General features: G+C 41.5%; 1 protein-coding gene across 1 annotated transcript; it reads right to left on the bottom strand.

Annotated features, from left to right (window-relative positions):
* Positions 1 to 12541: 12541 nt before the first annotated feature.
* LOC145675220 (zinc finger MYM-type protein 1-like) lies at positions 12542 to 13297 on the bottom strand. Its single transcript, XM_081745600.1, has one exon. The coding sequence runs from the start codon at positions 13295 to 13297 to the stop codon at positions 12542 to 12544; it is 756 nt and encodes a 251-aa protein (XP_081601726.1).
* Between the last annotated feature and the right edge of the window lie 311 nt (positions 13298 to 13608).

Here is a 13608-nt window from a genome sequence, read left to right as displayed (position 1 = left end):
TGAACTGATAGCAGATGTACCTGATAATGGGTGCGACTAAACGCATTTGACGCCACCTCAAAATTCTTACTTGGAATGCTGATGGCATCCGCACACAACATGATGAATTTCGACATTTCCTTGATACTCATAGCATTGACGTTGCTTTACTGCAAGAATCGTTCCTAAAACCAGCAGTCTCATGAAAAATCCCCAATTATCGAGTCATTCGCACCGATCGACCTACCGCTAAAGGTGGCACAGCCATAGAAAATAAGCGACACCTTCCATATGAAGAACAATTGGACTCAATTGCCACAATTGGACTCCTTAGAGGTCACAGCTATAAAACTCCTCACTCCTACTACACCTCTTTATATTGTTTCGGCTTATAAACAACCAACAAAACGGCTTGTTATTAACGATCTTAATCAACTCCGAAACTTGGGACACTGCGTTCTCATTGCAGGCGATTTGAACGGAAAAGATCCTGCTTGGAACTCCACCGTACACAACTGTGCTGGACAAGCTTTGAAAGCTAACCTTCATCGCTTGGATCTCTTCGCCACAGCACCCGAGGACCCAACGTACTTCCCCAAACTACGGGGTCATCCAGATGTTTTAGATATGGCACGTTTCGCCAATGTCACCCTCACGGACGCTACTGTTGCTATCTCTGCACTCAACTCGGAACACTTACCTGTCAACATTAACACTTTCTGCCCACGACGCATTTGCCACCGCTCGATAGCACAAACTGGGACGCTTACCGTCAACTGCTTCATGACATGGTGGATACTCAACTTCCACTCCACATCTCTGAAGACATCGAATTGGCGACTCTCCAAATCACAGCTGCTCTCCAAAGTGCATATCATCAGGGTACCAAAACCACCCAAACCACAGTCAAAACTTCTTTCGATGAACAACGCACCAATGCACAGGTACATCTGAAGAAACTGGGCACGTAAACAATGGCAACATCTTCGAATTCCATCCTTCAAGACCTTATATAACTACATGCACCAGAAACTCAAGAAACGCCTCCGCCAACTTCAATATCAACAATGGGATGCCAAAATTAGTGCACTTCAAACATCAAGTCGAGATTTCTGGAAACTAGTCAAATCAATCTCCAAACCTACCGACCGTTCAATACAACCTCTACATGGACCTCAGGCCTAGTTTTTGACGATAAAGATAAAGCGACAGTCTTCGCAGAACAACTCTCTGCACAACCTAACCTCGACCCCAGTGACGAGACTACAATTCGAAGACTTCATCGTTTTCTAGCTCACTCCCATCCAGCTACTCCTGTGCCTGCAACTTTATTTTCTACCCCTCGGAAAATTACTACTGTCATCAAAAACCTTCCTTCTGGAAAAGCTGCTGGACCGGATAACATTCCTACGGATGCCTTAAAGAATGCACCAAAAAACTTGCAGTGATATTAAGTCGACCCTTTAATGCCATGCTCCTTCATTCGTACTTTCCAAACGCCTGGAAACTCGCCACTGTCTATATGATTCCGAAACCAGTGAAAAATCTTTTTCCAACACATTACCGACCGATTAGCCTGCTCAGCCACGTCAACAAACTTCTCAAACGTCTCCTCAATCGTAGAATTCTGAACTTCATTCTTGAACAAGACCTGCTTCCAGCGCACCAGTTCGGTTTTCAACCGACTTTTGACACGACGGCTCAAGTAACCAGAAATGTGGAACTCATCGTCCAACAATTTAACAACAAATCTCAAGTAGTAGCAGCCTTCTTAGACGCGGAAAAGGCATTTGACCGTGTATGGCATATAGGTCTATTCTACAAACTGCATCATATGTAGTTCCACTACATAGAACTACTTCCAACTTACTTTACGGCCTTGATTGCATCATTCCTTGATGGCAGGAGATTTGAAGTCCGACAGGCTTCCACCTTGTCCTATCAGTATCGAATTCTGGCTGGCGTATCGCAGGGTTTCTGTTTATCATCGGTACTTTATAATCTTTATACTGCAGATCTCCCGACCACTGGTAACACTACAGTCGCCACCTTTGCCGCTGATACCATTTTATTTGCATCTGATCCCAATCTTCGTTTTGCCACTCTTTGGCTTCAACGCCAGCTACGATTCCTGGAAGACTGGGCCGGAAATTGGCGTATAAAAATTAACCTCAGAAAACTTCAGCGATACATTTCACCAAGGCCTATCGTCCACCTCAACTCTCTTTATCTTACGGACCACATGAGCTTCCACAATCAACTTGCATTACCTACTTAGGGGTGAAACTGGATCGCAAACTGACGCTTGGGTCACATATTCAACATACAGCTCACAAAGCGCTTCAACGTCTGCATGCAATTACCTGCTTACTGAGATCACCAAACTTACATTTTCGTACAAAATCGCATCTCTACCTTCAAATGATGCTAATCTACGCTACCTACGCTAAACTACCAGTGCTAATCTACGCTAACCCAGCATGGAGACATGCAGCGAAGACTCACCTAGTAAAACTACAACGAATCCAAAATTTAGCTATTAGGATCATCACAAAACATAGTCACGACACCCGCATTGCCCAGTTGCATGAAGACATGGGACTACTTTATTTGACCTCACTAATGGAACTTCAAGCACGGAACTTCTAGCACAAACTGCAAACTTCGGAACATGACGTTCTTCGCAACATTTTATCCCTTCAAGCTATACGACAGCTCTACGCACGTCCACAGCCTCCTCAGTGATCACTACGAACTTCTAGAGCTTCACTCAGAACTTTACCACCACCACGGATCGCCAACTCACATAAAAACAAATATTCAGCGAAGGTGCGACAGTTGCCCTTCGACTTCATCTCTCATGCTTACATATCAAATGCATTCTACAGCAAACATAGGAGGCAGGGGTTCCCACCCGAACCAGGCACTCCCAACACTGAACTAATCAGATACCACTGATCTCAGCTCTTATTATACAAGGCGTCTGATATGATATGATCTGTAATTGACGGGTTTTTGAGTTATTGAATTCCGAGAATTGTGTCGCTTGCCTCACATGAGATTGATAGAGAATTGAATGAATACACAACTTAGAGCTCATGAATGGCCGGATACCGACGCCGACTCATTGAAGTCTTGTATGGAATTTTGTGTAGATTTAATTTAAGGATGAAAACCGATAAAATATAGAGATTTAAAGATTCGAGGAAATGTCGGTCTGGGAGTGACTGGCAGTGAAAGGCCAATCGGAGCTGACTAGTACATTGGCTCTGAAAAGGGTTTTAGTCCTGTATAGTTGATTTTCATACTTGGAATGTGCGATGGTGAAGAAATGACTTGATTACGGCTAGGAGTTGCAAGATGATTTTTCCCCCTTCAGAAGCATGCATACTGTAGCCTTTTTCCAGGAGGTCGGATAGTGTCCTATCTTCAGGATGGCACTGCAGATCTTGGTTAATAAAACACTGAGTTTTCTTGGGGCCCGTTTTAGGGCGAGTGGAGAGATGTGATCAGAACCAGCAGCTTTGTGAGAAGGCAACTTGCGTATTATGTGAGAAATTTTTTTTAGGGGTGGAAAATAGAAAGGGCTCAATTTCAACAGATTTAGCTCTGATTCTAAGGAAGCGATAAACTCTCCGGATGAAGTTCTCAACAATCTGATCGAAGTTTGGCTGGAATTGAGTCTCCAGTTGCGTGCGAATGTGTCAGCTTTATCGGATGAATTGAAGGCAAGTCCTTGAGGTGCATGTAGAGCTTGGGCGTGTATGATTCCAGGTGATGATAAATTGCAAGCAAGTCGCCAGAACTCATGGTTAGCTGTAGATAGAGAGCGGAGTTTCGTGTTCTAATTCTCTGTTTGAAGACGATGTAGACGAAGTTTAAGTTTCCAGGTGAGAGTAATATACAATGATTTAATAGTCGGATGACGCAGGCGCTGCCATCTCTTTCCTGCCCATCGTTTGAAAGAGGTCATAATTCTGTTGCGAATATCGTCCAGCGAAGAAGGCGTAGATGTACGCAATGAATGTGTCGACAAGGAGTGGGCACTATTGATTGCTGCGGTGAGTTGATGAAACGTGTCATCGATTTCTGCGGGGGTTTGAAGAGGGCTATGGAAATTGAGTAGACGATGAAGTTGGAGGCAGTACTCATCCCAGTCGGTTGTGCGGATTGTTGGAAAATGAGTAGTAGGAGTGGTGTAATCCTGTTGAATGGTGAGGAGCACCGGGTTGTGATCTGAGTTCAAGGCAGGAATGGAAACCGGATTTTTAGTGATAATTACATTCATGTACAGGACTGTGGTCAAGATGTCCATAGATCCATTGCCGCGAGGAAAAACGTTAGGTCCCATAAGGGCAGAGACTTGGAGATCGAGATCTTGTAAGTGTGCTTGAATGGCGATTCCCATAGTGTTGGTCACATAGGTATGCAACGCTGCATGTTTGGCATTGATATCTCCTCAGATGAGGACTCGTGGACTAAAAAGACGGAGCTTCCGTAGATCTTCAAGTTCGATCCGGCGATGAGGTTGTTCGTAGGCCGGGACGACTATGAGAGGTTCATCAGGAGAGAGCAGGCGTATGATGGTGGCTACGAGAGAGTCCAAAGTTGGAGCTGGAAGAGATTCATAAGGTAGAGTGCGCTTAATCACTGTTGTTGTGCCTCCATTACGAGTTGGGCGGTCATTTCGAGAACAGTGTGGTTTCGTAGTTTCCAGTTAACAGCTGGTTTCAGAAATGTTTCTTGTAGAAGTGCATGGCCGACATTATACTGCGTTAGATATTGTTGAAATTCTAGGCGTTGGGATGAAACTCCGTTGGCGTTCTAGTAGCACATCTTAAGTTGAGTTGAAAAGGATTTAGTCGTTACCATTATCAATAGAGTCGACGATGACTTCCATAAGTGTAGTTTTTTTGCTGAAGGTATCTGATGCAGTTTTGACTTTGCTGAGTCCTGTCTTTAGCTTCTGAAAAAGATATGAGAGGTTAAGATCCTTGAAGACTTGCATTATTTCTTTGATAGAGAAGCTCAAACTAGAGTCTGAGGCAGTCTCAAAAGTAGTACGAGAGATCCATTGATTTGTTGTTGATCGTGAAGAGTTTGATGTAGATGAGTGTTCTGCTGGAGTCGGTAGAGAAGGAAATTCTTTTTGTGTTAATGGCGGTGAAGTTGATAGAGGAGTCTTGCCTGTCGTGTTTTGCTTTTGTTTGGTTCGTCTTTAACTGGGTACCCTAAGAAGTTGACTGGGTGGTCTGCTTCACAGGTGGCACAGCAGGCAGGAGTAGTTTTGGATTTCTTTGGTAAATTCTTAGTGAGGTGATCTGTTCCACATTTCAGGCATCTGGGTTTAGCGTGGCAGGTGCTTTGGGAATGTCCGAGACGATGGCACCAATAGCATTGGAGAAATTCAATGGGTCTGTATGCTTCCACAGTAACTCTATAGCAAAGAAGAGCTTGTGTATATCTCCTGAGTTTTAGGGGTTTTCTGGAATGAGGCTACGAACAGTGGAAGCGGAACTTTTTCATCTGGGCCTTGAGTTTTACCTTTCAGTTGATGGACAGCTACGAAGGGATTGTTCAAGTCTTCCATGTCTTCTTTGTTGTCCTCCACCTGCGTATCGACAGGTAGCTTACGAATGACGACTTTCATTAGCTGATCTTTCTTACGCTGATCAGTGGTATATTGATATTTATTGAGAATACAGAACTGTTCTATTTTCTCGTAAGATTCTAAAAAGTTGCAAGTGATTTGGATGAGATCACCAGTCTGATAGGCTTTGGTTTAATGTTGCAGGTATTGGACAGTTGCAGGAAAGAGAGTTGTTGAAAGCGAATTTATCCTTAGCGCCATATATGTATATGCACTTTGGCTTGTGGTTTTTTTCGTGTATGTTCATACGTGAGATAATTACCAGCACATTCGACACAACTTGAGTTAGCGTGGCATTGTGATTGGGTGTGCTCAAGACGCTCGCAGTGATACCACTGAATATATGGTCGACCTCTAACGGTTCTATTTTTCTTTTATAAAATTCTAGCTATTCCAAGTCAAAAATACTTTTAGTAGTGGGCGTCTTTGCTAAAGTCATTAGGAAGAGGGGAAAGAGGGCTCCGCCTCGACCTTTCATTTCTTCCACAGAAAGAGTGGGATATCCACGATTCTGCAAATCCTGTTTAATGTTGGTCACTGAAGCATCAATAGGTAGTTGTCTGATTCCGACTTTCAATGTTTTTTCCTTTTTTAACTGAATCTAACGCATATTGAAGTTTGTATTCCTTGCTGAAGTCTATCAATGCGATGTAGTCGTTTTTGTTATTACATTGGAACTTAATTCTGTCTCAGGCTTGTCTTGAGTGTGTTGCGGACTGAGTACCAGGTTCAACTTGTGATCCCTTGCCTCTTAGTTGAGTGGTTAGGTAATGGAGGTTCGAAGCAATACAATGAGGTTCTAAAGCGCAACTGACGCAACTTTAGTTGGAATTCATTTTTCTAAGGTGGTGTGCCGTATACTGGTAAGCCCTAGATGTTGTTACAGGGGTTGTTGAGGTTTGGCATATATGTTCCTTGTAGCTTGTAGATGTCCAATAGATTGGAGTATTGGGTGTGGTGCGTTGCGAAGTTTGTCGCAGGATCATCTCGAGTAGATTGCATCTGCTCTTCTATGTAAGGCATACCTGTGTCCTTATGCAGTTGAGCGATTCGGGTATCTCTGGTGTGGCCCGTGATGATGCGGAGAGCATAATTTTGAATTATTTGAAGCTTCATCTTATGGATTTTCGCTGCGTGGTGGCATGCTGGATGGGCGTATACTAAAATTGGTCGAATCATTTGTTTGTAAATGTGCAGTTTGGTTGATAGCTTGAATCCAGGTGAGCGGAGCAAGCAGGCCATAGCTCGGAGTCGGTTTTGTGCTGTTGTAGCAATAGTTTGTAAATGTTGTTTGAAGGTTAGTTTTCTATCTAGGTAGATTCCCAGGTAGCGAATACCTTCAGCTTGAGGTAGCAGATGGTTGTCGAAGTAAAGATTCACTGGTGGAGGATTTCTGTTCTACGTGAAGTTAATTACAGTGCTTTTTGCTGGATTTATTCGGATTCTCCATATTGGCTGTCCAGTCTTCTAGGTGGTTAAGTTGGCGTTGCATCCAGAGTTTGGCACATTTGAGATTTCGATTCCTTGATATAAAGGCCGTGTCGTCAGCGAAGGTTGCTGGTATGGTATGTGGTACATTTGGGAGATCTGCGGTGTATAGGTTGTATAGTAGTGGAGAAAGGCTGGAACCTTGTGGAATTCCGTCTTCGATGTGATACTGTGTTGATAATCCTGCTCCTTGACGAACTTGAAAATGGTGATGATGCAGAAATGAATCCACTAATTTTAAATAATAAGATGGGAAGCCGAAGCGGTGTAATTTGTAGAGGAGGCCACCATGCCAGACTATCAAACGCTTTTTCTACATCGACAAATACGGCAAATGCTTGTGATTTATCCTTAAAGGTCTGAGTGATAGTTTCTACTATTCTGGTGAGCTGCGGTGTGCTGCTGTAGTCTTGATGGAAGGCGAACTGATGTGATGGTAAAAGTTGACGGTTATTGGCGATGGTGAGCACTCTAGAGTGAAGTAGTCGTTCCATGATTTTTCCAATGTGGGAAAGTAGACTGATCGGGCGGTAATTTTGTGGAAATAGTGGGTTCTTTCCTGGTTTTGGTAACATGCTGATTATGGCGTTCTTTCAAATGGACGAAAAGTGACCAGCCTTGAGCATAGCATTGAAAATTTTGGTGAGTAAGATGCAGCATTTCCTGGGAGCGTGTTTCAGTGAAGAGACAGTGATGTGATCGGCTCCAGCGGCCTTGGTAGGATTTAAGTCATTCAATATGCGTGTAACTTCACGAGGTGTGCAGAGTTGATTAGGAGGAAGAGGTTCGGCTGATAGTGATTAACGGAGGAATCTATGGACTGTCTAATGGTGCGCTCGTCAACAGGTTCAGAATTTGGTTGAAATTGATTGTATAATTGCATGGCAAAGACATCTGCTTTGTCTTGTTCGTCAAAAACAAGACCTCTCGGACCATGCAACGGTTGATGTCGTTGTTGAGCCGGTTTCGCAAAAGTTCGTAGAAGTTTCTAGAATTCCTTATTAGGCGTAGGTAGAGAGCGAAGCTTGGAACCCCATTGTTGGGTCTGAAGGCGCTTTAGTCGCTTGCGAATCTTCCGTTGTGCGTAGTTGTGCGTCTTTTGAAAACCGGAATGTTATGTTTCTGCCAGATCTTGCATGCCCAGTTTTTGAGAGAAATTAGAGCTGCGCTGCATCGGTCGTCTGGATGTTGCTGATGAACAGTCGAAGAGGTGCTTGTGGAAGGAGAATATGCACTTTTAATAGCTGCAGTCAACAGTTGAATTGCTTGGTCGATTTCATTCGGGGTAGTTAGTGGAAGTTGCAAGTTGATTATGCTATGGAGGCTTTGACGAATGTGGATATTGGTCCTAGTCGGTATAGGTCGGTGGAGGCAGGCGTGTCGGAGGGGTATGATGCTGATGCTGGATACATATTGTGATTGGGTTATGGTCAGATGCTAGTGCAGGAATGGAGATTGGATCTTCTGTGATGGTGACGTTTGCAAAGAGTGCCATATCCAAGACGTCAGGAGAGCCTTGATGGTGCGGAAAATGGGTTGGGTCTGTAGGCACCGTTGCCAGAAGATCAAGGACCGCAAGATGAGCCTCTAAGATAATACCAGTTCTCTTGCGGACTTTGGAATTCCAATGTGGGTGTTTGGCGTTTAGGTCACCTGCTATAAAGACACGTGGACCGAGTTGACGAAGTTTGCGCAAATCTTCGATCAGCGGAGGCTGAGGTTTGTATGCTGAGACAATGAATAGTTGATCTTGTGGTAGGAGAAGTTTGATGATAGAGACTTCAAGAGATTCCAGGACTTAAGGCTTCTTCGTATGGAATATGAGATTTGATTGCTATGGCCGTGCCGCCTTTTGAAGTTGGACGGTCGTTTCTTATGACGTTATAATTCTGTTATTTCCATGTGATGGGTGGCTTCAGAAATGTTTCCTGGTATAGTGCAATATCTATGTGGTTGGTCTGAAGAAAGTGGTTTAATTCCTGTTTTTGATATCGAATGCCTTCTGCGTTCCAAACCATCATCTTCAGATTGTGACGTGGATATCTAATTGCAGCCAATGTCTAAGATATCCACAATAGTTTCAGCAATGATGGTAATTTTACTGAACGTATCCGTAGCAGCTTTAATTTTGTTTAGCCCTGATTTTAATTTTTCAAGAAACTGGGGAAATTGGAGCCCCTTAAACAGTTCTAGGACTTCTTTCAAAGTTGAGACGATGTTCGACGTAGAGGATGTGTCATCTGCATTGTTGAATGGAGTAGTTGTTCCTGAAAGACGCTGTGCATAATTAGGTTTCGTAGATGTCGTAGATGTTGATGAAGACGGTGAGAATGATTGATGATCTAATGTGGTTTGTCAAGGAACTTTGCCAGGAATTTTTCAGGTGATGTAGTCTTCTTTTGCTGGTTTCGTCTTTCTTTTTTCCTGGATGAAGATGGGGCATCCTCTGAAGTTGGCCGGATGATCACTTGAGCAGTTCACACAGTATGCTGGTTGGTTTCGATCTCATTTGGCACAGTCCCTGGTATGATGTGAGTATTTGCATTTTAAACAACGGGGTTTGCATGCCAGGTTGACTGTGAATTATCAAGGCGCTGACAGTTGTAACATTGCAGATATTCTGGCGGTCGATACGGCTCTATTTTGATTCGGTAGCTCAGCAAGTATGGCCGTTCCTATATTTTTTGGTTTGTTGCATTTTTTTGGTAATGTGACGAGAAAGAGTGATAAAGGCACTCGTTGATCAGACATCTTGGTTTTTCCTTTAAGTTGAGTAACTTCCGGTGAAATAAAGTTCTGATCAATAAGTTCTTGTTTGATATCTTCCAGTAATGTGTCTGAAGGTATCTTCCTTCTGACAACTTTTATTGGCTTATTCTTCTTTTGGACTTCTGTCGCATACTGATACTGAGATTGTTTGCAGTGTGCTTCCACTCGATCATATGCTTCTATGGTTTCACATTGGAATCGAATAGGGTCGCCAGCGTGTGATGACTTTAGTTTGCCTGGGCATGCAGCTTCAAGACTTTTCGTGAGTTTATATTTCTCTTTCACATCATAAATAGTGATGGATTTTGGTTTAGTAGGCTTGGTGAAGGCGTCTTGTTTGGTGGAAGAAGATGTCTCGTCTTGCATGGTAATATCTCGTGGAGCTTTAGTGGAAGGGGAATCGTGGATATGATACCTATTACTTCCGACTCGTGCATTTCTTAAGGGTGAAAATCTATTTTTATGAGAAAATTGTACTATAGATTCGATATTTGAAGATTGACAACTTGAGCGCATACTTTTGCTTTGTCTGGGGCTAGGTTTGAGGCAGGTCCGTGCTGGGATACTAACGAGGGCGGTGGACAAGTCTACCAAAAGGGCGCCTACACAAACGCATATTATATGTGTTTGTGTGTGCAGAGGCAAGATTTTATACATTAAAATCATCAAAATGTTTTAGCAACGTTAATAACTGAACTGTGGAAATTTCTTCACTAGAGAAATACCTTTTATTACTTGTAATAAAATATTGTCAATCAAAATGAAGTTAAATATACCAACAAATCAATATAGTCATATTTTAGAAGTGCATTGACTATTGGAACACTGCTCTACAACACACAGGAACAATCAATATGTGCCGATATGTAAATGTAATTAAAATTGTGAAATCTACGATGTAAAACTCATAAATTAGAAATAGAGTTTACTGTGTCAATATCACACGTTTGATTGTCCAAACAATTCTTGATATCTCATTAAATTTGAGAAATGATACTATACTGTGATAAACGTAATCAGTATTGCACAGATATCTTAAAAATATATATTATAACATTTACCAATCTGCATAATACAAGACCTAGTTTTCTAGTATTGTTTTGTTTTCAATATCTGCCCTCCTGCTTAAGTTTCGTCGCAACTAAATACAAAGTATGCAATGAACATTTCGCATCTCCAACCAAGTATTGCAAGAAATAGTACTGCATCTTAAAAATATAAGAATTCAACAGATAAAATAAACCGCCCAATGCGCTGCCGATTTGTTGTACATTATTTTTATACAATTAAATCATTAGTAATCGCTTCATCTCGAAACTAGATTCACAACTTATTTATGATCAATTCACTATCAACTGTAGTTAAGATATCTTTTTCACTATTCATCAAAACAAACGCCTCGAGGTTGTCGTTTGTCATACTTGATCTAAGTCTGTTTTTGATTATTTTCACTTTGGAGAACGTTCTTTCACAAGTAACTTGCGTGAGCGGGATTGTCAGTAAATATTTGTACACTTTAAACAGTTCAATGTACTGGAGAGAATACATATTGTAATCTAAGAGCACTTTGAATGCACATTTGATGCAAGTGTTGCATTCCCTTTTATATGTACATTCCCAGGACTGGCTTTCGCATTTCTCAATATTATCATCATCACTCCAATGAAATTTTCCATCACCTTCCTCAATATAGTCGTCAAGAATGGATTTCCTACTGATATCAGGCCATGTTTGAATTAAGGAAACGAGTTCTTCTTTAAGTTTCCCTTTATCAAGAGATGGGATAACCTCACAAATTTTGTTCAGTGCGTTAGGAGGTAGGATATCGCCGTTATTAAATCTTTTTGGATCGAACCAGGTAAGATCTAGATATAGCTTTTTATGTTGAGCAAATCGACTCTGCATGCTTTCCACAACGGTGTCCAAGATATAATTGTACACTGAAACACAGAACACATCTTCTGGCGTTGAACCCAAACTTTCATGGTCAGCAACTTCATCTGCAAACAGTTTAACCTTCCTTTGTCGCTTTTTTGGAAGTTCATCTTCAATTGTTAGATTTTCAAGAGAATTTTCCACCGCAGATCTCTCATCTAATTTCTCTGACATTTGTGAAACGAAAGTTTTGGCTGTATTCAGTGTTTCAACAAACTTGTCTCGCAAAGATTTTAGCCTTGATTGGGAAGATTCGACCAGCCTCCATGCTTGAGCGTAGTCAAGGATCTTGGTTTGTAAATAATCGGACAATGGAGTAGTAATCTTGAAAATTTGCAAGAACAACATGGCAAGCAATATGGTTTGGAAACTTGTAAATTTTTGAAGAAGAGCCGCAGCATCATTTCTTACTTTCGAGTTGAATTCTGGCGCAGTAGAAATCTTAAATAATACTATTATCAGCTCGGCGTAAACTAATTTGGTAGGCTGAGACTGGTCAACTTCAGTCCAGTAATCAATCCTTCCAAATATCTTAACTATGGCGTCACAGCGGCTTCGCCACCTCGTTAACCCAATAGCTTCTAGTTTGTATGCAGGATTCTCTTCGATAAACTTTGCCAGATTTTAAAGATTCTTTGAGAAACGTGTTGCCTTCTTGAATCAGGCCAAAAAATCAAATTGTCACTGAGAGGCACTGGGCAGTATCAGAAAGTACCAGATTCATACGTGAGCATAGCACCAAGTGTGAATGTGATTTGGAATTGCATCAGACAACTTTGCAGTTAGTCCTTTATATTGGCCACTCATGTTAGATGCGCCATCAAATGGGTTTGCTACACAGTTTCCAAGAGGGATATCAAACTCTCTCAAAGTTCTTTTCAAAGAAACAAATAAATCTTCTCCAGACGTTGATATAACACATTTCAAAGCTATAAGTCTTTCGAAAACTGTATAACCTTTAACATATCGCACAACAAATGCACACTGATCGTTACTGGATAGGTCTATTGTGGTGTCCATCAAAATAGAGTATTTGACAGCATGCTTAACATCTTCAGTGATTTTACTTTTTATCTCGTCACGGATAAGGTTAATTATTTTCATTATTGTTTTGTTACTAAGAAAAGTTACTACGCTTCCTCTTCCAATTGCCTTCTTCTGCTTTGTTTCCTCTTCCCTTTGTCTTGCTTCATGATTGGTTTTACTTTTCTCCATGACGTTGTTTAGGTGCTTTTGCAAAAAAGCATCATACTTACCTAAAAGCATAATTATGTCAAGAAAATTTCCGTGATTAATTGTTTCTTCTTGAAGAACGTGCGCTGATTCTCTTGACCCTCGAAAGGCCAGACTTCGTTTTCCTTTGAACTTAAGAACATCAACTATTACTTTCACAACATGTCTTCTTTCATTTACTTCTTGTTTCCTCCTTTCCAACTGGTTTGCAAACAATAAGTCATAAGTACTTTTCATATGCATTTTTGTCATGAATAATTTCACACATTCAATATGTATGTTTGAGGACTCATGATCCATTACTTTTTGATGGACATGTCTCCAATCATTGAAACCAGAGCAGAACACCGAATTCCCATTACTAAATGCGATGCACAAAAAGCAAAACAACTTCTGACTTTCTTTCTTGTATGTTAGCCACTATCTATTAAAAATTTGTCCGTCAGTTTGCTGGATATTAAACAAGGGTTTCTTGTCTGTAAAAGGCAAATCTTTCTCATTTGGTTGAACTGGGTGGAACGCAAAGTACGAGTGTAAATTATTTTGGCCAGGTT

Source organism: Thermobia domestica, chromosome 18 (assembly GCF_964235325.1).
Source record: "Thermobia domestica chromosome 18, izTheDome1.hap1.1, whole genome shotgun sequence".
NCBI lineage: Eukaryota > Metazoa > Arthropoda > Insecta > Zygentoma > Lepismatidae > Thermobia > Thermobia domestica.
Note: the sequence above shows the minus strand (reverse complement) of the source record. Positions and strands in the feature narration are given on the sequence as shown.